This window comes from Anopheles marshallii, chromosome 2, assembly GCF_943734725.1.
Source record: "Anopheles marshallii chromosome 2, idAnoMarsDA_429_01, whole genome shotgun sequence".
NCBI lineage: Eukaryota > Metazoa > Arthropoda > Insecta > Diptera > Culicidae > Anopheles > Anopheles marshallii.
The window spans coordinates 32537710-32561957 of record NC_071326.1 but is presented as its reverse complement, the minus strand read 5'-3'; the positions used below and the strand labels follow the sequence as shown (position 1 = coordinate 32561957).

The following is a 24248-nucleotide window of genomic DNA, read 5'->3' as shown; positions in this document are numbered from 1 at the left end:
CCGCATTGGTTAAAACTACCGTAACGCTTACACATTAACTTGTGGGTCGTTTGCAAAACTATTTGGTTCAAGGTGTTTTTTTACCTCAAGTTCTAGTGTTGAAATTTACTGACTTTAACATTAAATAATATTTGAATTTAAAAAAATATTTTAACTTCATAATCCTTTACGATGTTAGCATTAGCAAAATTGTCACGGGCCGCATTAAGGACTCACAAGAGCCGCATGCGACCCGCGGGCCGTAGTTTGGAGACCCCTGATCTAATTGATCACTAAGTTCAGAACGCGTGCGCTAATGAACTAACATAAGCTTGTATGAAATCCTTCCTATTCATCATTTGATTATGGCATATCTATCAAGGCAGAATTAGTCAAACAATTCACTCTGTTGAACAACGTTTTAACCAACTTGTAATTATCCCAGCATGGATTCTTATTAACTGGTTTTTATTTTAAGTAGTACGGCCTGTCCGTACAGCCCAACTAAGGGTTTATGATTTCGCCCAATTCAGGTGTTGTAAGAAAATAGGGTTAGGAAACTTCATGATCGAATTTCGGTTTCATCGATTGAAGTTTATTTTAAAATGAATACATTCGCTTCAATACCACAACCCAGCAATCATAAACTGAAGCAATAAGTGAATTGCTGATATGCTGATAAACCAATCTAATAAATATAATGCAAGCGAAGTTGATGATACAGCATAAACTCCGTCCCATGATGCGTCAATATTGCCGCTCATCAATTTCGGATAAAGTTTATTTGTATAAATTGAAAATATTCCTCACGCACCTCGTCCGATGCGCTGCAATGCGGTAAATAATGAATAAATATTTGTTGGCAAATCACATCAATAGTTGGTGGCTGTTTATTTACATTCTTTCGCCGTGCTACGCGGTCTAAAGCCATTGCACGGTTACAAGCAGGAAGTGACGATACATTCCAGCAGAAATAGCTTTATCATGTTTCCATCGCTGAATAGCACTCCCGTTTTGTATAGGTGTTTTTTTCACGACATAACATTTGGAGTAACATGAGCCTGAGCGAAATATGGACCCACACACACATGTGATACCGGTGGTTGTTGTACCAGAAGTACGCTGGCACTATACCTTTCTCCAATTCCTTTTGTCCATGTCAGCCACTAAACGGAAATTAATTGAGCGACAGAAATATCGTCGTCTTTGTGGTTAAACCCCGGACGTGATGTGAATGGGTTGTTTCGCTAGGATATTTGTGGCGGAACAATATATAGCGCAAAGCATCAAATCAAATGGGAATGTGTTTCGTGCTGTTCTCTACGGGGAAGAAAGCTTGCCCGTACACCTTCACACCTTCCCGAGGACTTGGTCGAGTGTGGTTGGAAATGGCAATCCGCCCGGTGCCGATGGTTTTCCTGAGATTCAGTGCGCCTGTAACGTTGTCGTCTGTCAACAATGCTTTGTCCGACATACAGCTAGTGATGATTAATTTTACCACACGAGCATCTATTTTGGTAATAGTGAATTTTCTCTCAAATAAACATACACACACACCTACACGCTGTCACATATAAACGTACACGCGACAAGATGCTTACGCTTTGCGCTTGTTTCTTCCATTTCGCAGGGAGTTCATTACGGAATGCCTGTTCCCGACCACCAAAAGCCCGTACGAGCTGCCCTGGCAACTGAAGACCGCTTGGGGCGTCGTGTTTGGCGCGATGCTGCTCGTGGCCATCACCGGCAACTGTATCGTACTGTGGATCGTACTCGGTAAGTGGATTTCGGCGCGACGCTTGGCAGCCGGTATTTGTCCGACCTATTAATTTTATTTTGTGCTTTTCTGGTTGAAGCAAGTAATTAGAAAGCATCAATCTAGGGCACGGTACGCTTCAAGGTTGTCTAGTAGCGTGCTGGATGCTCGGCGTTCACCCTGTTTTGTGCGCCTCCGTCAATCTCGATAGGATAATACATTGATTTTGAGTAGCGACAGAAACAAATAACATTACAAGCCAAACAAGAAGATTGGCATAATTAAAGATGCTCATCATTCTCAAGTTGAGGAGAAATGTTTTGCTTTTTCTGATGTTTTTTTTTCCATCAGTCAGTGGGCTACGGACTATTTGCATTACATAAATTCATCTTCAACAGTATGGCATGGTTTAAGCAAGAGTAAATGTACGTTGATTATGCGGAGATACAAGGTAATTCAGTTTAAACAATTCATTTGAAGTTTCTTAAGCTTCAAATTACCAGATAAGTAAGAAGTCCATATCAATGCTCCAACAAATATCAATTTTGCTGTCCTAATGGTAAATTGATATCCATGAAAATTACTAATTTGTTCAAAGATTGAATTAAAATTTTTAAGCTGTGCACGAATAAAAGGCATCTAAAAACGATGGTTAATGTTTTCAAGTACTATTTGATATTCATTCATTTGCATGACGATCAAATTAAGTGTGATCTTTTTCTTAAATGTTTTTTTTTACTTTTGATTGTATATCTACCCCAAACAAATTTAGGAAAAATACAAAAAAGTAAGCGAATAAAATTATGTCTAATAATAAATCATTACAAAAACCGGAAACTGTCAAACTTTGCGAGAAATTTGACTTAGTTTACGTAATGTTAAAGTGGTACAACCCAGATAAAAAAAGTACCATAAAACATTACTTGTTTTCGTGACATTTCTTCGTAACGATCGATAATTTCATCAACTTCCTGACTAATGTAATTTTGCAAGTGGCGTACAGTCATTACGCGCTTCCACCAAACATTTGCACCGTGTAACGTCATTGTTCTCTCTCTGCACCTCAAACTGATCACTATTGGCACGGGCAAAAGGCCTACCCTGCTGAACAGCACACTAATTAAGGTCAGTTAAATCAAACTGGTTTGCGGTTTGGAGTTTGGTGCTTGAAGCAGAAAGAGGGGAAGAAATTGTCATCATTTATTTCATCAGAACGATCGCCCGTCTGGTAGGCGGCGTTTGCGTGATGGTAATTGGTTTTGGAGGAGGCCAATGTCAACACGAGATCAATGATAATTTGCAAAATTGAATATAATCGATACATAATTGCTGGGTGGCATTGTAAATGCATTGTTAATGCCCTGCTCAAATGGCGTGCGGGGACAACATACAGGGATGGGTTGATGTTAACATACCGGATGCAAGGTGGTGATTTCGCACAGCTTAACAAAATGTTCAAACAGCGTATGGAACAAAGTATTTGTTCTACGCAGCTTTGAAATCTTGTGTAATCTTATATTTGTGTTTCAGTATCATCTCAAAATGCTGTGCGCCATTTAATAGCATAAACTTTGCTTAAAACAAACTGTGAGAATTTGCACTAGAACTGTGCGTACACATATATGTATCTTCAAACACCCATGAAGTAAGCTTTAATTTATGTTGCTCCACATGGATTAAAATGTGTCGTCACATATCATGGTAAGCAACATTCTTCCTCGAGCGGTATAAGACAACTAATTTGCCAAACTCATGCTCATCGTTAGCATAAATTTAGCAAAAGTAAACCCAAAGACTGTGCCACACATAATCAACGGCTTGGGAATGGCTTGTTTGCCAAAAGCGTAAGCTGTGTTTCCCAAAACATCAAAGGTTGAAGCTGAGTTGGAGTTTGATCTTGTCTTTGGGCACGGATAGAATTTCCGTCAAAGTTTGCAGAAGGTTTCGCTATCGGGTACCGGTGACCGAGTGTGAGACATTCGATCGTGTAGCATAGTTTTACGCCGTCTGTCAACCGGTAGCCGGTGATTAAGTGCTGCAAAACTTTCCACTAATCCAACCAGAGGCCACCAGGAAGATGCTAAGAAAACAGAACTTCTTAGACAGAAGATAACACTAAGCTATGCTTTACGCAAATTCCGGACAGGCAACGTAAGTTATGTTTTGTTAGCAGATCATAAGTCAAGAGTAACATATTATGCAACGTTTGATGAATATTGTGAGTATTAGGACTGCTAACGGTCAGCATACTTGAAGATAATTTGTAATTTGTGTTAATTTTAATAAAAGTATAAAACAAATACTTTGGTTTACAAGCCCTAGTAGCCTGTTCAAATCGTTCCCTAAACTTTAAAGTTGCCTATGTGTGCTTAATTCCATCAATTCATCCAGTATGCAATCATACCATATCTTGATGTTTGCGAAGAAACATTCCTGGACAAATTAATTGGATTAATTTCTACCGAAGGAATTAGGCTCCTAAAGTCATTGGATAAGGAAAGGGATGGCGCTTTTTGGCTAAAATTGACGAAGGATAAGAGAGGACCATCAATCTTAATTGTTACGCCATGCAAGGGTTCGTTAAGCTTTGCGATTTAACAGAATTGTTTTAAAGCTATCGTTTTCGTTGCTTGTAGGGATGGGAATTCAATAAAAATTGCGATGAAAAACCATGCTTAACTTCGTTGAATTTACGACACATAAGGAGCGAAATGGTAGATTGACTTAATTGACATTTAATGATTCTTCTGGACCAGCGTAAAAATAATTAGCTGCACGTGCCACATGCTGGCAGAAGAAAATTTTATTGAAAACGCTCTAAAACGGTTCAAAGCTTGAATGGATAATAAAGCATCGGAAAGAAAAATATACATACAGTCAACAAACTTGTCCGACAAATTTACAAAACAAAAATTAAACCAAACAACAACGAAAAAGTTGGTTGCGACGGATGTGAACTTGATTGACAGGCACGGCCGCTAACGATGAGGCTGAACTTTTTCGGCAAACACTCGTCGCCCGAACGAATGGTGCGTCTTGCATGTAGGAAGCATGCAACGATTTTCACCTCGTTAGGTAGAATCTATTTTTTTTCTGCGGCGTGTTTCACTGATTCGCAACGCAGGTCGACTCATGCGGAAGTATGCTGACGATGACGCAGGTCAAAGTTGTTGACCTCCAAAAATTTGATTTGATGATCAAGCTTGGTTGGTTGCCTTTGAGGCAAGGGTCGTTTAACAGAGAGAACAAAAAAAAACTTGATGACAATTTTGCAGAATGAGTTTACTATATATTACATTTATTACATTACATAGGTATTACATTTGGTAAACTATATCTGAGAAATTCTCATTCAGCCGATCGCAGAAATTACAAACATTTATCACGTAATTGTACACCTAGTGGAGGCGCCCAGTACTTGACTAATGTCAGTGTTAAACTGTTATACTGGAGCCGCTCAGTATTTCGTTAAAGTAAAGAAAATATCGCGCAGGATCAAACTGCGGACAGCTTCAAATCCCGGGCATTATGCACGTTTTAGCTGAACAATTTCATACCCAACCCTATTGCCATTATATACTGGAGTTAATTTATAAAGTTATTGGCATCTGTGAGGTCCCAACCTAGTGAGACAAATTTCGTCAAATTACCTTCAAATCACCCTTATTTTATGGGGTAGTACCATCTCGAGCAGTTTTGACATGTTAAGATTGTGTCTTTGAAGCATGCCGATTGTCCCTTTATTTATCGCTTAATTAAACGGTAAATTAAGGGAAAATCTTTCGTTGCGTATACACCAGCGGTAGAGTCAATATTGTTAAACGTTATAAAAACCATTTCAAAAGCATGAGCAGCACAAAAACATTGTTTTATGTTATGCATTCTGGGACGCCATCACACAGCCTCCATAACACACGAGCGAATGCCTGCCTGACAGCATACAGCCTGACGAAACGAACCGCTCGAATGGATAAATTAACAGCGCGCTTTCGCATGGGGAATTTTGTTTTTCATCTAAATGTTGCCTAAACGAATGTCCAAATAAATGTTTTTTTTGCTATTCCGGACAGCCGTCTTACAGAAGAAAACCGCAATTGGAATGTCACCGCGAGGTGTTTTGCTTTGTTTGCAAAATTGAACTTCTCTCAAGGAGTAAGAATGCGAGCAAAACTGCGGACAGACATATCGCTTTTATGTCTATTTAGGCAGTTTTCGTTTTTTCCTAAATGAGGGTATGAGTTTTTTCTCTAGTCAACCGAAATGAGTGATATATTTAACTTGTATTTACTACAAAATCATACGCGCAAAAGATACCTTAAGTGTATGTAATTTAATCCAAAACGGTATTGAGGAGTAATAAATTATTAAAAATGGGTACACCCAGAATACCCAGTATAAGCATGAAATTATTTTTTAACAAATTTTGTGAGCAATCAGGAATACACGGGGACAACCATACACAGATTCGAAATTTTTTTCACGAGTTCTTTAATTTCCTGAAATCACTATATTCGTGTGGGATCATGATTGATTGGAAACATTTCTTTGATGTGAAAAATTGCATTTACCCTTCCGATAAACTTCCTTTCGGTGATTTTCCATTCGTCCCGTCCTACGTTCGTTGCGTGTTAATGGATATGGCTGGTACGAATTTTTCACCAGGCAGCATTTTATAGTTCACCCGTATGCTCTTCGCAGTTTAACCATGGTTTCGCAACACTTTTCCATATCATGATACAGTGGAAATAAGAAACACGGAGGATGCGTCCGGTTTGCACAACTTGAGCATCGAAGAGCTGCCTTCATACTTGCACGCATGGTCGGTATGTTTTGGTGGAATTTATTATACTGCATATGAAGCACGTTCCATGTACTTCAGTTTGCGCCCAGCGCGTATTCTTTGCTTTAGAATAACAACGAAAACTGGCACTTTTTCAAACACTGCACTGGCATGCAACAACAAAAAATGGTTACCAAAAAACATCAATCGTAAGAGTGCATCCACGTTGATAAAAAGGTGTATTTTTCGAGTGCAGCCTGAAAGGTTCAGTAAACTGAAAGGGAACCACAAGTAAAGAGTGGGACACAAACCAAATAGGTTGCTCTCATCTCGTTCTAAAAGGTTTGCCCATTAAGTGCATGCATTGTTTTACGGTTTAATGGATTTCGGAAATTATTCACCGGTGCAAAATAAGCTCACATTGTAACTACCACCAGTTTACTGCTGGTAATGCTGATACTAATTAACAGGCTTTTTTACTCTGATAACAATCCAATTGTGTAATCCATATTCCCACCATTGAAGCTACAAGAGTGACCCACACCAGCGAAAAGTCGTGTAAAATTAATTGCACACCGTTGTTTTGTTATCTCGTTTTACAGCCCATCGTCGTATGCGCACCGTAACGAACTACTTCCTGCTGAACCTGAGTGTGGCCGACCTGCTGATGTCCTCGCTCAACTGTTCGTTTAACTTCATCTTCATGCTCAACTCGGACTGGCCGTTCGGGTCGGTGTACTGCACGATAAACAACTTCATGGCCAACATGTCCGTCGCATCGTCCGTGTTTACGCTCGTCGCTATATCTTTCGATCGGTAAGTTGCTTTTTGATGGTGCAATGTTTTCATGAGCCTAGGGGGTTAGCCGTCCTGATCTGTTGGCTGCGTATTTTTACCCATGCTTGGACAATGGCAAACATCGCCCTTAAAAATTATACAGAGTTCCTGCTGAATACAATGAAAATCGTCATGCTTGAAAATCGTAACTACTAAAATCGTTAAATCGTCATACGGACCTGCAAGCTAATGCAAGCTGTCGTGGGCTTTGCCTACCACGACAGAGTCAGGCATATGTCTGCTTCAAAAGGTCTGCTAAATGTTCGCCGTAAGTTTTTGAAGGGATTGAATATCACAACTCGTGCTGATTGCTCTGCTCCGCTGATGATGGAATGGTCGTAATGCAATAGTAAAAGTTTTCGTCATTCGATTCATCTGGGTTGAAAATTAAGTTTGAAAAGCGTACGGAATGGGCGAGGGGGCTTGAACTTCAAACCGTTCGTTGCGTGTAGCTGACTCGACGTTGGTGACGACAGGCAAATTTGAACGGATAAAAAGGCACCGTAGTTGTACCGGGTTATCATAAGAAATGCCATTTGCCAAAGTTAAAGATTTCCGTCGGAGCACGGTAGGAAAACTTTCACATACCGCGTGCACTGATGCGCAGCTACACATACACGTACAAGAGGCACGATTGCGATACTACGATAATGCAATCGATCGCCTGTCGGTGAGTAACGAATCACAGTACCATGGCGGTGAATTGGTTTCGCACACGGTGTGACAGCTGTCTTGCGTTACGTTAACATATCCACTTGCTCGGTGGGTGCTGCTTATGCGCTGAACGATTATGCGACACTTCAGAAGCGTGCGTGATTTCGTACATGTTGGTCCGTGGGTACGGGATGGCAGGTGTAAGCATCCCATTTCCATACAGATTTTGCTCAATGGCTCAATGGCGGGTTTGTTCGTTAAGTGTAACCCAGCCACAAATACGTGGCTATCATGAATATTGATATCTTGCGGTTGAAATATATTCCCAAAACGAAACAAATTACTCTACTCAATCGTTATTGACAATTCTGGCGGTGAGAATGTGAACCGCGAATGTGAACAGATGGATCTTGTGTTTGCAAATTAGCATTCAACATATTGTATTTCATATGCGATATTATTCTAAGCGATGATAATTTTCCTCTCGGCCTTATTTACTTAATTGTTAAGTAGTGTGGTATGATTCTCCTTCACGACCTTTGAGCCAATAATATATTCTCACAAGCGTAGAACATACAATAGAACAGTTCTCCAAGTTTAACCTCCAGAGTGTATAAGTAGTTGGAAGAAAGTTATTTAGGTATCATGTAGATATTATTTTATTTGACATCTGATTTTTTATCTTTTCGTTCAAAATTTCCAGTTTCTCGTTCTCATCGCATCAATATCCCTCAAAAGTGTCTTTTTTAGTTGGTTTGGAGCCATTTACTTGCTACTCATTCCGAAAGGCAATACTTTTGCGAAAGGACATGCTAAAAAGGTGGCAATCAATTGAAAAATGTCTCCAAATTCATCCTTCAACCGCTTTTAATTCGTCTTGTTTTGGGGATAAAGTCATTAAACTCTACCGAAGTGTTTTAGTCCCACTTAATTTGTCCGGTCCAACTTTGAGCATATTAGATGTTCCTCGAAAAAAAAACACGGATTGATAGATAACGGAAGACAATATTCATCTAATCAAATTAATGAGATACCGAAGAAACAGCTAAATTATGGCGCGACTCATTCACGTCTGAGCAGTCACACGGAATAGGATAGTTTGGACCGACCGGCTGGATCTTATCCAACTCAATCTCATGGTCTTCTCATTTCAAGACCATTGAGTGTCCCCCTACCTTAGGCCTCAATGTGCTCAACGGCCCCGGTAAGGGAATCCGTGTCCAAGTCTCTAACTATCACCTGGATGATCGACACAACTTAGAGGTTTTGTATCGAAGATTTTTTTAATCGCTCCCAGAAAGTATGTTCGCGCGTGCACCCGTTACGGAAATATTTCAATGGTGTCCGCGAACTTTTTAACGGGCCTTATTAGAGTACACAAACAAAAAATAGATATATATGAAAAAATAGAAATAGATGAAAATAAGCTTTGAAGAAGAGGTTACATGTTTATTGAAAGTAATAATATTTTGAGCTCTCCATACACAAGGCTTCCCTGCTGAACGTATTCATAATTTTAACTGGTCCTGTTTACAGTACGATCGTTATGCACAACCGTGATCGACTGTACGGCCATGTTGGGCGTCAGGAAGTTAGCCAAACTGTCCACCCCGCTACGGGCCGCCCTATCGAACGGATAGCCCATCGCCTTCCGATCCGGATACAGCCGATCGCGTACACCACAGTACGATGCCGCATCGTTACACGTCCCGACCAGATCCTGCACAACACGATCCTCCTCGTAGTTCGACACCATGATGAAGAGATCCGCCGGCAGTCCTTCGGGCAGACCCTTCGGTATGAGCATGTGCGCCGGCCATCCACAGCCGCAAAAGTTAAACTCAGCCTCCTGGGGCGTATCCGGTTCGGGCCGGTTTTGGTCCAGGTTGCGGAACGTGCGCTCGAACGGAATGGTAACGGTGGACTCCTTCGACCGCCGCCGAATGCGATTTGAACCAGGTCGCACTGAAAAAAAAAACATGACGTACAGTGAACACTCACAGACACTAGCAAAGAACGAGTTCACCACCGGGCATACTTACAGGCAACCAGAAATTTGTCCAGCTCCACCATAAACAGGCGCTGGTCGCGGAACACCATCGGTGTGCCGCGTTCGTCGTTTTTCGGCGCCACGAAAACGCGCACAAAAGCCATGCGCTGGGCGTCCGAATCATTCTCGATCATGATGGTCGTCACGAACGGAGAGTGTTGCAGATGGGTGAACCTTTCGAGATGGCGGGCAGAAAAGTTGTTGACGGTAAATTAGTAACACTAGCCAAAATGTCACCGTTACTCATGTAACAGCCAACCAGCGAACAAAATGGGCCATTTCTCAATTAAACGTTCGGAAAGGAAGTGACTTAATCGCTAATGCGTTCGTTGAATCGTAGAAGTCCTTCAAAGGAAAGGCATAACTCACTTGACAGTGAAAAAATTGGCTGCCTCGAAGTTAGCCAAGATTATGTCGCACACTCTCACGCCGGCCCCATGGACGTGGTTGAGATGAATGGTTTTAGTTCGGTGCTGTTGCACGGCTACATTCGCACCGCCATTCGTTACATGTGCCCGAATAAACGGTAATTAAAACGAACAAACTTTTTCCACTGTGTTTTGCGTGGCGATGCGCTGCTGTCTTTCGGGCTAAATTACTTTCGCCAACTTCATGTTCGTCCACGTACCTACGCAAGAGATTCGTTTTGTGTGATGTTTTGTTGTTGTGGTGGTTCCTTTTTCGCATAGCTTTCCCAAACACGCGACTAGCATCGCTTTATGCTGCAAGCTGGAAGACGTTCATGTTTTACGTAAGCGTAACCAATGTACGCAAAGCGTATCGTGTGGCCAAAGAGTTCATTTAGAGAACGGTGAAACATTGCAGTTCGTGAATGAAAAACTCATTCGCCGTTCGTTTCGGCGATGTAATGAATCTAAGGGGAGAACTTTTCAGAGCGATGGTATGTGGAAAATTGGACGTAATCATGCGATGCCTGGGAACGGCACAGCACACACGCACCACGCACTCGGCGAGCAACAGCGTATTTGTTTGGCGTAATAAGCGCTAACCGTTGGGCGGTAAAAATAAAGCGAAAAGATAAATTATCACAATTTCCCAGCGTGAAATGCTTGCTTGATAACTAATTAGGTAGATTGGTCAAATCTCTTTACATGCACTGTACCATTTGATATGGAAATAAAACGTGATTCCATGGTTCATACTTGTAAAAGGTGTGTAATTATGAAATTGCAATTCTATAGAAATTTGGCATGTACTAAGCGCAATATTTTGCACAACAGCATCCATCACTATCCATCCAAATGTGTGTGTGGAAAACTTGTACAAAATTCTTTTTTTCTTTTTGCACGCTTACCACGAAATACGAATGGTGCACCGAATGTGGAGCATGTTCTGCAGCGCATATACTGTGCTTCATCCAGAAAACAGCTCGCTAAACGATCATTTTACATGCGAGCCTAACCCCTCCCCCAAATATCCCCACAGAAATACCCAAATGGTTGCGCTGTGTTCACATGGAAAATTACTGAACCTGACAGGACCGCTTCATTGCACATCCATCATCCGAAGGGTGTCCGAGCGTACCGGTATTTACCATTACACATTCACATCATTTTACGCTTCTTTATCCACACATTGGTACCGTTCAATGCTTCTTACTGTTTGGGAGGTCGTGTTAATTCAATTAAATTCCAATCGAACAAGCAAAGTTGGGATGTGCCACATGTGCCGGGCACCATGATCCAACCGTCCACGATTGGGAGATGCTGAAAAATGAAACCAATTTGATGACACCGAAAATACCGGTACCGGGAAGTCAGAATGCAAAGTGGCACGCACCATGTGCCATCAACAGCATTCTGTTGGCAGTGATGGCAGGAAAAACAAAAAAAAAACGTGTGCTAGGATTAGTGGGAAATGGTTTGATGTTTGAGTGTTTGTGTTTTTGTTGTGTTGCTTAGCGCAAAATGTTTTGCATCGCCCGTCAACCGTGCATATGCTTATGCGTTTATTTTTTTTCGCTGGAAACTGATCTCTCATGTCGGTTTGATGTAAGCTTTTATCCACTTAGAAACTCGTTAGCTATCGTAATTGTAATTGTATGGAATCAATTATGTGCCCTGTGACAACAAACCCAGCAGGACAACGGGTGATGGAGAAATGGACACTCTAATTGCGACATTTACGAGTGTCATATGAGAACTCACACCCTTGACATTAATTAGTCAAATTGTTGGTGACTATGGGAATTCGTAGAAGTAGACCCATTTAACGCGTGCAGAGAATTTAAATAACCCCAACCCTAGCAATGCCATGATGCATGACAACCTTACCTAGCGAAGACATTGCCTCTCGGCACAAAGTCCATGCCGCGCGACAGATCCACATCGGACTGCTGCCAGAACGTCTGGAACGTGTTCGGTTGACCGTCCTCCGGCTGCACCGTGATGCCGGTGATGGAAATTCCGTCGAAGGTGAGCTGCGACCGGGTGTACGGTGTTAGCTTGTTCTTGTGCTCCTGGAAGATGTCGTCGATGTACGAGTGCCAGCGGTAAAACACCGGATCACGCATCGCCGTCGCCACATCGCCCATCACGCCAAACGACTCGAGATGCCGATGGTCCGGGTCGTGAGCGTACGAGATGAAGACGTGCCCCATGTTGTGCATATCGCCGTACAGCTGCCTGTTTGGCGACAGGGTGGATGACTCGATGATATTACCGAGATGGTCGATCCCTTTCTGCTCGTCCAGCGGGATGCGGTTACCGGATTCCTAATAAAATCCATCGGTCGCCCAAAACATTAGACTGCATGGCATTGATGACAGAAGGAGCAAGGTGCAGAACTTACATCAACAACGAATCCTTGATGAATCGCTTCGTAGATACGATCAATCCAGCGCTCCAGGTCGGCCACATCCTGCTTGATCTGGTCGGCTTCACGGTTCAGGTCCTTCAGCACACTCGAATCGACACGTCCCGGCCAAGCTCTGCTAGCTACGAGTGAGTCCAGCTTCGGAAAATAACCTTCACTAATCGGCTCGCGCAAGTTGTTCAGCCGCTTGACGCGCTGCAACCGGTTGCTGAACCGCTCGAAGTTATACCGTGCCACCAGTTGCTGGTGCATGTAGTAAAACAGTTCACCCCGACGGTCCTTGTCCACGATCGCACGGTTGGAAGCATCAAACGGATACACCAGATGCCAGTGCCAGTGGTGCAGATTCACGCCAATATCCTCGCGGAAATACCACAGCCGGTGTTCCTCGTCCAGATCGGACGCTGTGTAGTCCTTCGGGATAACGATCGGCATCCGCATACCCTCCGGCACAACCGTTGCCTCCTCGCGGATCTGGGAAAACACCTTCGAATCGACGTACTTGTCCGGAAACACCTCAATGATGGTTGGCAGATCGAGATCGTGAGTGTCCTTGCGATGTAGCAACGCTACCGATAGCGCATAGTTGAACAGGTACGGATTGATACGATCGCGCGCGAATACTGCGCAACTTTGTAGATCCTCCACGTTACGCATACCTGACGAAATTGAGAAAGGCTTTAGTTTACACTGGAAAACAAAATAGTGATGAGCGAACTTTAAACCAGAGCGCTCTGGTTTGGACCAGAGCCAGTACCAACTGACTCATGACAACTTTTGTTGCCACACATTGGAGGATTTTTTAGGGATAAGAAGGTTCTGAACAAACGATTAAATCAATGTCTTATGTTTGGCATATTGGTATCATCTACCTCTTGTGCAAGAAGATAAATAAGCTGGAGTACAGCAATTACAGAGGTTACACCGTAATGTTAAATACCGCCTACAAGATATTCTCTCGTTTACTTGCAAGATCGTCTTGTCTTGAAAATCAACCACTGATCAGATATTCACCATGAGACAGATCGTGGAGAAGATGGCGGAGCAGCAGCTACACTCCTTCCATCTCTTTATTCCCTTCAATGTCGCATACGACAGCATAGCCAGATGAAAATATTACGACTCAATGACGCAGAGGCCTCAGGGTCCTTCGCTACCGACAAGCATCTGCGCCAAGAAAATGGACTAGCTTATCTACTCTTCAACCTAGCGCTAAAGAGGGCCATCCGCGAATCGGCGGTGGATCATCTTCTACAAGTCAATCCAAATCCTAACTTACGCAGTGATGCAGATAGCTGGACGTACCTTTGAAGTCTTCCAAAATGTCACCAATTTTGAGTCAAATTTAAAAATAACAAGATTAAAGTTGTAGTTGCGGTTGTTGCGCTTGATAAGTAAGTAAGCAGAACTATCGGCTCTGGGGTAGGCTACGAACAAATGGCTTAAGAGCCCGCTGCAATACTCCTTTGGACTCCTCAAAACACCGTTTATTACTAAGAAGCGGTCAATGTATTGTATCTTTTTCCATTCAAGGTAAATGAGCAATTAAAGATAGAAAACCGAGTCCCAGTCGATCATCAAGCTATAGTATATACCAGGCAACTTCATCAACCAAGGTGTATTTAACGTGCGAAAGAGTGTTAGTAGAACATAGCATATGGCAGTTCATTAAAGAGAAACTGTGATACAACGTGATGTGGACGCAGAATAAAGCTAGTTCGAAGCCGAATCCGCCGCCTTTAGTGCAGAACCTGCTCTGGAACCGTTAGTTTACATCCTGTTTCGGAGCGTTTCATCACTAAAACCAACAGCCAAGCACGACACATCATATACGTTTTTTAAGTTCTTGTGTAAATTTATGGTAAATTGGAAAAAATCAACCATCCATTTTCATTCTCCGAGAACAGCCTTTTTAACGCTCATCCTAAAACATAATTGGTTAAATTGCAAGACAAACAATTGGCGGTATTTTTAAACCCGTCTCGCAGCAAACTCGTTCTGAGCCAAACCAAGGTTCCAAGCGGTGGCCTAACGGCTAATGGAAACAAATCTCACTGCAGCTCAATTTGTCCACGAAAGACAAATGTTTCCCGAGTAAAATGGGCAAAAACGAAACAAGAGAAAACAACGACGCAGAACATGAAACCTGTTTGTCCCAAAAGTAAAAACCCCCCGAGCGACGAATGAATGGGACTTCATTTGAGCGGTAGACGCAAGTGCTTTCTCGGTGCTTCTTCAGCATGGATTTCTTGTTCGGGTTTGTTAACTTTTAACTAGATTTGGTCCGAAGAAGGATGTCCGCGGTAGGTGCAAAAATTGAACAATTTCTCACACCCTCCGTTCATCCACGGTGTGATGGTGGATGGTTATTCCTAGGAAGGATAGATTTTATTTGGGAACCTTTCAGCAGGCAACATTGGATGGGTGGAAAAGCTAGCCTGCATTTGTTAGGCGACATCTTTTCTGCTCACACTCTTTGTGTGTGTGTGCGTGCGGAAAGTGGTTGCAGAAAAATCTTTCGTCTCTCCTTCTTTGCGTGTGTACATCGTTGATGAAAGGTTGGTGAATTTTACCAGCAATATTAATATCAACAAATTTTGCCACGAAGAAGCTTTTATGGTAATTGATTTTTCATCGTAGCGTAGCAAATCGTTGCGTAGGATTAAAACAGAGCGTGCCAACTGGTACGATAGGGCACCGTCTAAAAGCATTCATGCATCTGGGGAACTGGGGTACATACATTTATCACTCAGCAGGGTGCCAAAATTAACTCCAATGTTTATGTGCGAAACACATGATCGTAATATGTTTTTCTTTTTTCATTTCATAGAGCAAATCTACCACCAATGCATGTGATACCGTGCTGGTAGAGCTTTAAACAACATTCCCAACCTATTCAACAGATAATCTTGAATGTCTTATGAAATTTATACGTTCACAGCAAAACGCTGCACCCGTAAATTAAACATTCCGTTCATATTTCGCTTCAGACAAATCAGTTCCGCCTTTTCTACCTCATCGAGCACATCGCCACAGCAAAAAAAAACACGCCTTATCTGGTGACGGCATTAAATGATCATCCTCTATTACCGGCAATCTCCTCTTATCGCTAAAGCGCTACCGGTGTAGCACATTCCTTCTTTGGTCCCGTGAACGACCCCGAACGATACGTGAGCTGCAAAGCTGCAAAGTGTTCCTTTTTGCATACATTTCTCCGCGTGAAATAACCTTTTTTCCCACTAATTGTGCAGTGCTTTGATGTTGAAAGCTTCAACCAGCCACGTGTATGTGGTGCTTAGGGGTGCTCGATATTAAACACTTTTCAGTCGGTTTGACTGACGGTTTCATTTTGCCGGATGGAAGACCTAGTGTAAAGACCCGTCCGGTTCACGATCTAATAAGCAGTGCGATAACTCTTTGCGAAGTATAAAAAAGAATGGACAAGGATGTGTGTGTGTGTGACAGAGAGAGAAGAAGAAAGTTGGATAGCTTTATAATTGAAAAAACCCAATAGCAATCAAGTTGGATAGCCATTTTCTATACCAAAGCTGGTACGTATGATTAGTCCGATTGCTATTTATTGTTGAAGGTGCTCGGTTTCGTACGCCATTTACGCTAATGTTCTGCTGCGCTTCGGGACCGATGTGCCCACCCCCGGACGACATGCTGTGAATAATGAAACTAGCAGAGAAGCAAACCAACAACTGATTGCGGTCTGTGCCACGTACAGCTTTCCAGCGAACATAGCCACTCCAGCGTGGTTTGCATACATTATCGCTTCTTTCCGGCACCTCTCAATGAGGTTCTGTCACCCGTGCCGGCATGGCTGGCAACAGAAACTACCGTCGACTGGGGGAATCATTCGGTTTGCGGAAATCGGACCCAGTATCAATCAATGTGCCGGAGGGTGAGGATAATCGTAGTCGAATGAAAAGCCGACATGACAGTAAGAAACAAATCGATCGAAACCATCGGCAAAGGAAATCAATTGCTTGTTGCTCGGGAACAATGGGCGTGTGGGTACCATCTGCATAATTTGTCTGTATTGATCTTTGTTCGTTTATGGTTGAGTGTCACATACTCGAACTAGCGACAGAATGAATCAGCATGCAGGGTTTTACCGATGCTCACCACATTCAATGGCTTTGTTGTGTAGCGTTAGTTACGCAGGTTGCATAACTTTAGCGATATTGTCAACAGATCAAAGAGATTTATTACACTGAAATGATGAATTTCCGCACACTGACTTGGTAGAAATAACATCAAATACTGTTGAGTGCGAAATGGCGCCGTTTCGAACGCTCTGTTGCCTTCCGGTTCAAATAGGAACTAACACTGTTAAGGACGCTATTTTTTGTTCGTGAAGCAGTGATTTCGTGCACTGCTGCGTTCTGGTATATGGAACCATGATTTCGCGTTAGCAATTTGGTAGCAATTTGTTTCGGAGAGTTTTATTGAAATACCACACACACACACACACAATGGAGTGCGTTGAACTAACGATCGCAATAATTTGCTACTACTAATTTGTGAATTAGTTATACTGCCACGATACCTACCGAACGCTTGCAATCACACGGAGTTGTTACAATTTTGTACAACTGCTTAAATAACTAATAATAATGTTCTGGTGTCCGAACCCAATTCGTTCCAAATAATGGCGCCCCAAGCGGAACCACACGTGGCCCTAGCATTATGTACAGTGGAAGCAATTTAGCGTGCTGTTGGAAGCAGCATGACATGGTAGACACACGGAAAAACGTAACTACAGGGAAGACAATTTATCTTAATGTTTTATCCTTGCCCCTTGGTATCGTAGTGATGGGCCTTTTGGCTTCAAGGTCGCAAGGGATTATGTGTGTGCAACGCATCGAAGCAAGTAGCACACTGTACAGTGACCTCACTGGCGCTATTATTCCACTTACCCATGAAGATGTCAATCAAGCGTGCGGCTATTTTTCGATGGCGTGGAATAAAGAGCGAAAACTGTTCCTGGCGACCGAGCGACATGGGTATGCGAAGATCGGGCAGGGCGATGCTGCGCACCGTTACCCGCTCTTCCGCATTCTCGCCGAATCGGTTTTGAATTTCGGGCCCAATCGGTCGGTACCGATCGGTAAGATAGTTGTCCGGTACATCGAACACTACCCGGCCCTTGCCCATGAACACCGGTTCCCGGGGTCGGTCCAGCAGCAACAGCAAATGCTTCTTATCGAACACCATCCTGTTGGAGCGCCGGCTTGAGGTTGCTTTCTGGTTGCACTTTCACCTCAGGACACTTCACTCTCACACGCGCCGTTTGTCTCACAACGATGCACGGGTAGGTCAGGACACGAAGGATACGCAATGCGGGACGGTTTTCCGTCCGACTCGAGACGTGTCGAACTTATCGCACGATATGCCGACTGCCGCAATGGGGACAGATTCTTTTATAGCAGTCCATTTAAAGGCGCCGCGCACGAAAGGTCAATGGTACGTACGAATCCGTGATAGCAAGAACCTCAAACAATCTGTGATAATTCGTCGGACGGATTGTATCCAACCTCTCTTATCGACAGGAACGCACCCAAAGAACGGTAGCAGTTCATTAACATTGGTGCTCGCTTGTCTCTTGCGGTAAGCTACGACCACAACAGACTTCTGCGAATGTTATCCACCCGTACTGCATAGGTCATGGTTTAGCGTGACGATACGATGAATGTAAACAAGCGCGAAACTGGAATGTTTCCGTGTCTTCCGGGCGCACCACCATGCAACATGTACACGGTGGCCATGGCAGCCAAATATACCAAACGCAGCAACAACATTGCTGTCCAAATATAGCTGGACTGACGCGACGCTATCGCGCATTGTGCGGTTAGCCCAAAAGCGAGCAACAGAAGAGCAGCGGCTTCGTCTAGCGGAGGTATGTATGCCTGTTTTTTTTATCACCCCCAGGGGGTCTCAGTAGCGATTTTATCACGCTCAAACCAATTCCCACCATACGCTTGCCGGTGGCATGAAGCGTCCAAAATAGCATGAAAGCCTGTGAGTGACACTCGTTCACAGAGGAAACAAAACAAAACATGATATTTGTATTGGAAATTTCGCACAATTGGAATCAGCATAAAATGTATGTATCCCTAAGGCGCATCGATACACGTGGCACACGTAGGATGTTAGACGGGTACCAATGTCTGCGCGAGTGCGTGCATTGTGTGGTGTACTTTATCGATAACGATGGTTGAAGTTTTCAATTTTCACATTACCTAGAAAGCGATAAGCGAATGAAGGAGCGATATAAAGAAATAAGCATGACTGCATGAGCGTAACGATACACGCGTAGCTATAATCGAATTTCATTAGTATGGCTTTTTTTGAGCAGAATTCCATTTACAAAACTTCGACTAAAAGGCGGAAGTGTTTTTTGCTGTGTTTCATTTTTTACTCAAAATGGCTTTACCGTTTTGACATAAAGTCGAATTCCATGAAGTTTTCGCAACCGTGTGATGTTATCCGTACGATGCATCTTGAACACGTGCCAAACGGTACGAGGGGAGTACACGAGTTCGCGGAAAATTGTCACCCGATATTTACTGTTCTGTACAGGCGTAATAAGAAAGTTGGTTGGATAATTCTTTGTTATTATTTCTCCTAAATTGGATTATTAAAATTTGGTGTAACGAGAAATTCACTGCACCATGCCACGTGCTAATGCAATGTGGTTTTGTTAATGGGATTAACCTATTGGAAATCAATCACTTCCGTGGTATGATTAATTTAGCGCTGGAACGTTAATTTGTTTGGCCAGTGACGGCATTTGTCGTATGTTCACAGCGGTTTAATGGCAGTAAGCAAATGTGTTTCAGTAGTAAAGCGCAAAGCGTATGAAGATTAGGCGGTCTCATAGCCTTCTTTTTTATCAAACTTGGCTGTCACATTTCACGGAACGGGTGAAAATACTGCCACACACACACATATATATAAATATGAAAACGAATGCATGTTTTAGAATGTTCAAATATTCGTTTTCTTGCTTGTAACCAAATATACTTTCTACGGATTGCGCATTGTCTGCGAATCACACAGCACTATCCCGTGTACTTGAGTCATATCAACCTCCATGGATCTAAATCTAGCACGTCCAGCACATTGGCGGCCAAGTACGACACAGATGTTACGTCTCAGAATCTTAAATATAACTTAACATAATGCCAACCACACATATAAACGATTTTGGGAGAACTTAAAGGCAGATAATTCGTTCACAAACTAATCACTGATAAGGCGATCAACGGCCACTACATATGTGCGTGAGCAATTTCTACCAGTTTTGTTTTCACCCGTCCAGTCAAAATTTGATTTTTTTTCCTGGCTTTAGATCTCAATTTACATGGTATGAGATCACCTGATTTTCGTACACCTTGGTAAATAATTGCATCTGCATCAATAATTGCATCTGCTGCTGCGTTCGAAATTCGATATCACAATTACACAATTTCTCGGAAAACTAAGCACAGCGCAAAAAAATAGCACCAAAAACGTGTAAACTGAGACTGTACATTTCAACAAGCAGCATTTTCTCGTCGACCAACACTTTCTTTGGAATTCACCATTTCACCAGCGTTTTCAATTATAAAAGAGTTGCCGGAAATGGGATCGCCTGCGTCGACGCCTTCTCAGTATTGCGTAATGCTAAACCGCGTGCCGTGGGACGAAGGTTGGCAGCTGTCTTCAAAGGATCGCATTCCGCCATGGCACAATGTTACTCCCCATCATCTCATGGCCTTTCCATCCTTCTCTCTTTCATCTACAACAACCCATTCGGCCCGATGTGTTCTGCTTGCTTGCTTTGCATCCTGCCCAATCGAAGGTACATTGCGATAGTGCATCCGTTACGCCACCGGACGTCAAGGAAGAAGGCCCGGATCTTTCTTTTAATCATCTGGGCGCTGAGCTGTGTTCTGGCGGCACCGTGCCTGATGTACTCGACTGTGATGACAAAGCGGTAAGTTTAAACGAGCAAAGGACGTTCAGTAGAGCGCAAGAGAAAGAGAACGAGAGAGAGAGAGAGAGTGAGAGCGTGTGTATGAGAGAGAAAGAGAGAGAGAAAGCGATAGCCGCACACAGATAGGGACTGTACGGCGTAACGATAAAGGATCAAATCAAATTGAAAAGGACACTATTCGATGGTAGTTGCAGATAAAATTCGATAGTTTTGCTAAGAAGGAGTTGTATTAAATTACACGGTGCTAGTGCAGAGTGCGCCGGAAGTGTCACCACGAATTAGTGCAACATGACTGTGCAATTTAGTTTTTGCTTAATCATGATACTTTGTTATAACACATGCTTCGCGTTTTGGAAATTTAAATGGCTTAACTTATTTCTTGAAATATATAGTTGCAGAATATATTTTACGTTAGGTAGAAAAACAAAAATACAAGATAGAAATTATGGAATTATTTATTTAAAATTGACAATGTGACTTTAAAGTTATAATAATGCAATGGTAATATTAACTTTAATCCGACAATTCGCTTAAACTAAATTTCCTTTTTAGCATTAAATTATTTATAAAGCACAATCACAATGCAAAAAAATAGTTAAATTAATATTGTATTAACACTTGTTGACTGTGTAGAACATGTTTCATTAAAATTCTCAGTTTATAATAATAATTCAACTGTTTTAATTACCATTTCCTTTTCTTTGCTTCCTTCGCAAGATACAATAACGGCAAAACGCGAACAGTGTGCTACATGCTTTGGCCCGATGGACGTTATCCAACATCCATGGCAGATTACATGTAAGTATTTCGGTATGCGCATTGTTTAGCCCACTCGAATGTTTGACATACCATTCCATGCATTTATTTTCATACCCTAAATTCCATGCATTTTACGTCACTGCCGATAAACGGATGGTCTGATTTCCGTCAGCAACATTTTCTATCACTGTGTCTATCCGATATTCGTTGACATGTTTTAGCAACCGTACTTCCTGAACTCCGGTCTTTCCGCGACCGAAAACATACGGGCGGGCTTTGTTTCGTAGCAGTTAACATCACGGTTTGACAACACATCTGCATACCGAAGCACAGTGGGCACAACATTCGTAGCATACTGGGCAGGAACAATGAAAAAAAAAAACAGGTTGGCAGCTCTTTTCGGTTTGCCAAACTTATGTACAGTGCCTGCCATCCATGTATCGGCACCAACGCTCTAACACGCTTGCTTTGCTTGTTTGCGATAACGAAACCCCTATTCGAAAAAAATACAATGGTTATTTTGTTGCATAGTTGCAAATGATTCTAATATTTATTAGAAAAAAAATACGACAAAGTTGAATACACTAATCATAACACACAAAAAAACATAAATCGACACTAAACAAAAGCATGAACATAAAGTAGACAAAGAAATTCTACCAAAATTTGGCAGAAGCAAATTCTTACGCATTAAATATGACCCACGGAATACTTTTCAAAAATGTCATCACGTACCACGTATCGGATGTTCCAGTAAACGAAATTAAACCGCTTTTAATATATCATTCCGTGTAATGTAAAACTTACAAGGAACTCAGCTCAAAAAGACAACATATTTCTCATTAAATTTTCGAAATGTTTTCTTTTTTTAATGAGAATCTTTGTACATCCAAGAATACACGAACAGAACTTTATGGGAAAACATACCAAAGTTAACGTTTTCCAAGCCCAGCACACGAACGCTGTAAAAAAAAACAGGTTTGTGGAACCCCCTGGTATTTTGTCGAAAATGTACAGAAATTCTAACTTTTATGAAAACATTTACTGACACTTTGAATTAGGAATAGACCAGTTGTAATAATCAGTTACTAATAGATCAGCAAGACTGTGTCTGAAAATGAAAGCTAATGTCAATTACTTGTAAAAAGCACTTGTAAAAGCGTAAACTTTTTGAGTTGATATTTTTAGCCCAGTTGACAGATTTGCACGTCGTGATTTCTTAATTAAAAAGCGCGTCATAATAAGTTTGGTCTTCGTTATTATCAACCAATAAATTGAACTGTATACCAAACAATTATCAGATCTGGATGTGAATCAAATATATTTTCTAATAATTCAATGAAAATACTGATTGCATATGTTCTGTTCAACGACTTAAATTTGTCCAAAGCTGTGTGGAACGTATTGCAGCTACTACTGTTTTTTTTTTTGTAAAATCTGACCTCGTTGCTTCACCGTTCACTGGACACGTGAAATAAATGGTAAACAAATTTATTCAGTCAAAAGGCACGTCAAAAAATGTCGCCGAAATACCGTGGCACAACGCAAAGCACATGACAGCCAATCGGCCAACCAGGGCAGCAGGTCTGTCATGGTTCCAAAATATGATACCCAAATTTTTCCACTCCGAATAACAAACTCGTTGCCGTTGCCGCGTCACATCGATACAGCAAGCAGCTAGAAAAGGAACTGCTAAAACCATCACTGCAAAACCAAACGATGCTACCGAACGGAGCAACCACACGGCCTGTCCACAACATCACTGCTGACCGCTCGTTGACCGCTCGTTGACACTCATCCCGCTCGTTCGCCCGACCAGCCTGGGACTGAAAAATTACGGAACGCAGTTGGCGTCGCGATGCTGGAATTTAGAAAAGAAATGAATACATCGTGATTTGGACGCTCTCCGAACGGTCATTGTTGGAGGTCAGGTTTTGGGTTGCCCCGTCCCGTAAATCCTTCGAATGTTAATAATTGAATTTTCCTCCTAATGCAGAACTGAGTCCCAATGCGCAGAGTTGGGAAGAAGAAAGGCAAACAAAATTTGAGAGGAAATCCTACATTTGAGCCACGAACCATTTGGTTTCGTGGTGACGCAGCATACGGGGATATCGGAAAGTTTTTTTTCCCCCAAGAATGTACATGCCATGATACCGGACATGTTGTGCGAAGCATCAGGCGTGCTCTACCATCCGGCAAACCCTGCTCATGGTTGGGTGGTAAATATACGCTCGCATGAACCAAACTGTGCAGTCCCTGAAGACTATGAGTTTGTTAAATAAATTACCGACTGTCAGAAAAGCTGTGCTACCAGGTAAAAGTTGTTGAACGGTTTAAAAAATAGTCAAAAAGAATGCTTGCTAGAAACCTTTCAGTAGAGGAAAGTTGATCCACCACTAGTGGTTGATGAAATGGAAGGAACAGTTCAACATCCGGGATGTTGACGCACCGCACCGTTTTGTATGTTGAAGAAATGGAACGAGGACGGTGAATACAAATGTGAAAAAATGCATCTCTCTAAGGTATTTATTCCAAGCATCCGTGTGCCGCGATGGAAAGTTGTATGGGTGCTTTGCTTCTCCATTTCTAGCGTCCTATCTCTGGGGATAAG

General features: G+C 42.3%; 2 protein-coding genes across 2 annotated transcripts in view; one reads left to right on the top strand and one right to left on the bottom strand.

The window, feature by feature from the left end:
• The window catches only part of LOC128709754 (tachykinin-like peptides receptor 86C), a 47378-nt gene that overhangs the window by 3316 nt on the left and 19814 nt on the right, over positions 1 to 24248 (top strand). The window contains exons 2-5 of the mRNA XM_053804773.1: positions 1610 to 1755; positions 7118 to 7331; positions 20744 to 20878; positions 21596 to 21676. Of these exons, the coding sequence (XP_053660748.1) occupies positions 1610 to 1755; positions 7118 to 7331; positions 20744 to 20878; positions 21596 to 21676 (576 nt within the window). The remainder of the gene's footprint in view (positions 1 to 1609; positions 1756 to 7117; positions 7332 to 20743; positions 20879 to 21595; positions 21677 to 24248) is intronic.
• LOC128709753 (phenoloxidase 2) lies at positions 9523 to 18114 on the bottom strand. The gene is made up of 5 exons (XM_053804771.1): positions 17817 to 18114; positions 12868 to 13550; positions 12351 to 12790; positions 10049 to 10230; positions 9523 to 9971 (listed from the first exon to the last, which is right to left on the bottom strand). Exons 1-5 carry the CDS (start codon positions 18112 to 18114, stop codon positions 9523 to 9525), a joined length of 2052 nt encoding a protein of 683 aa, XP_053660746.1.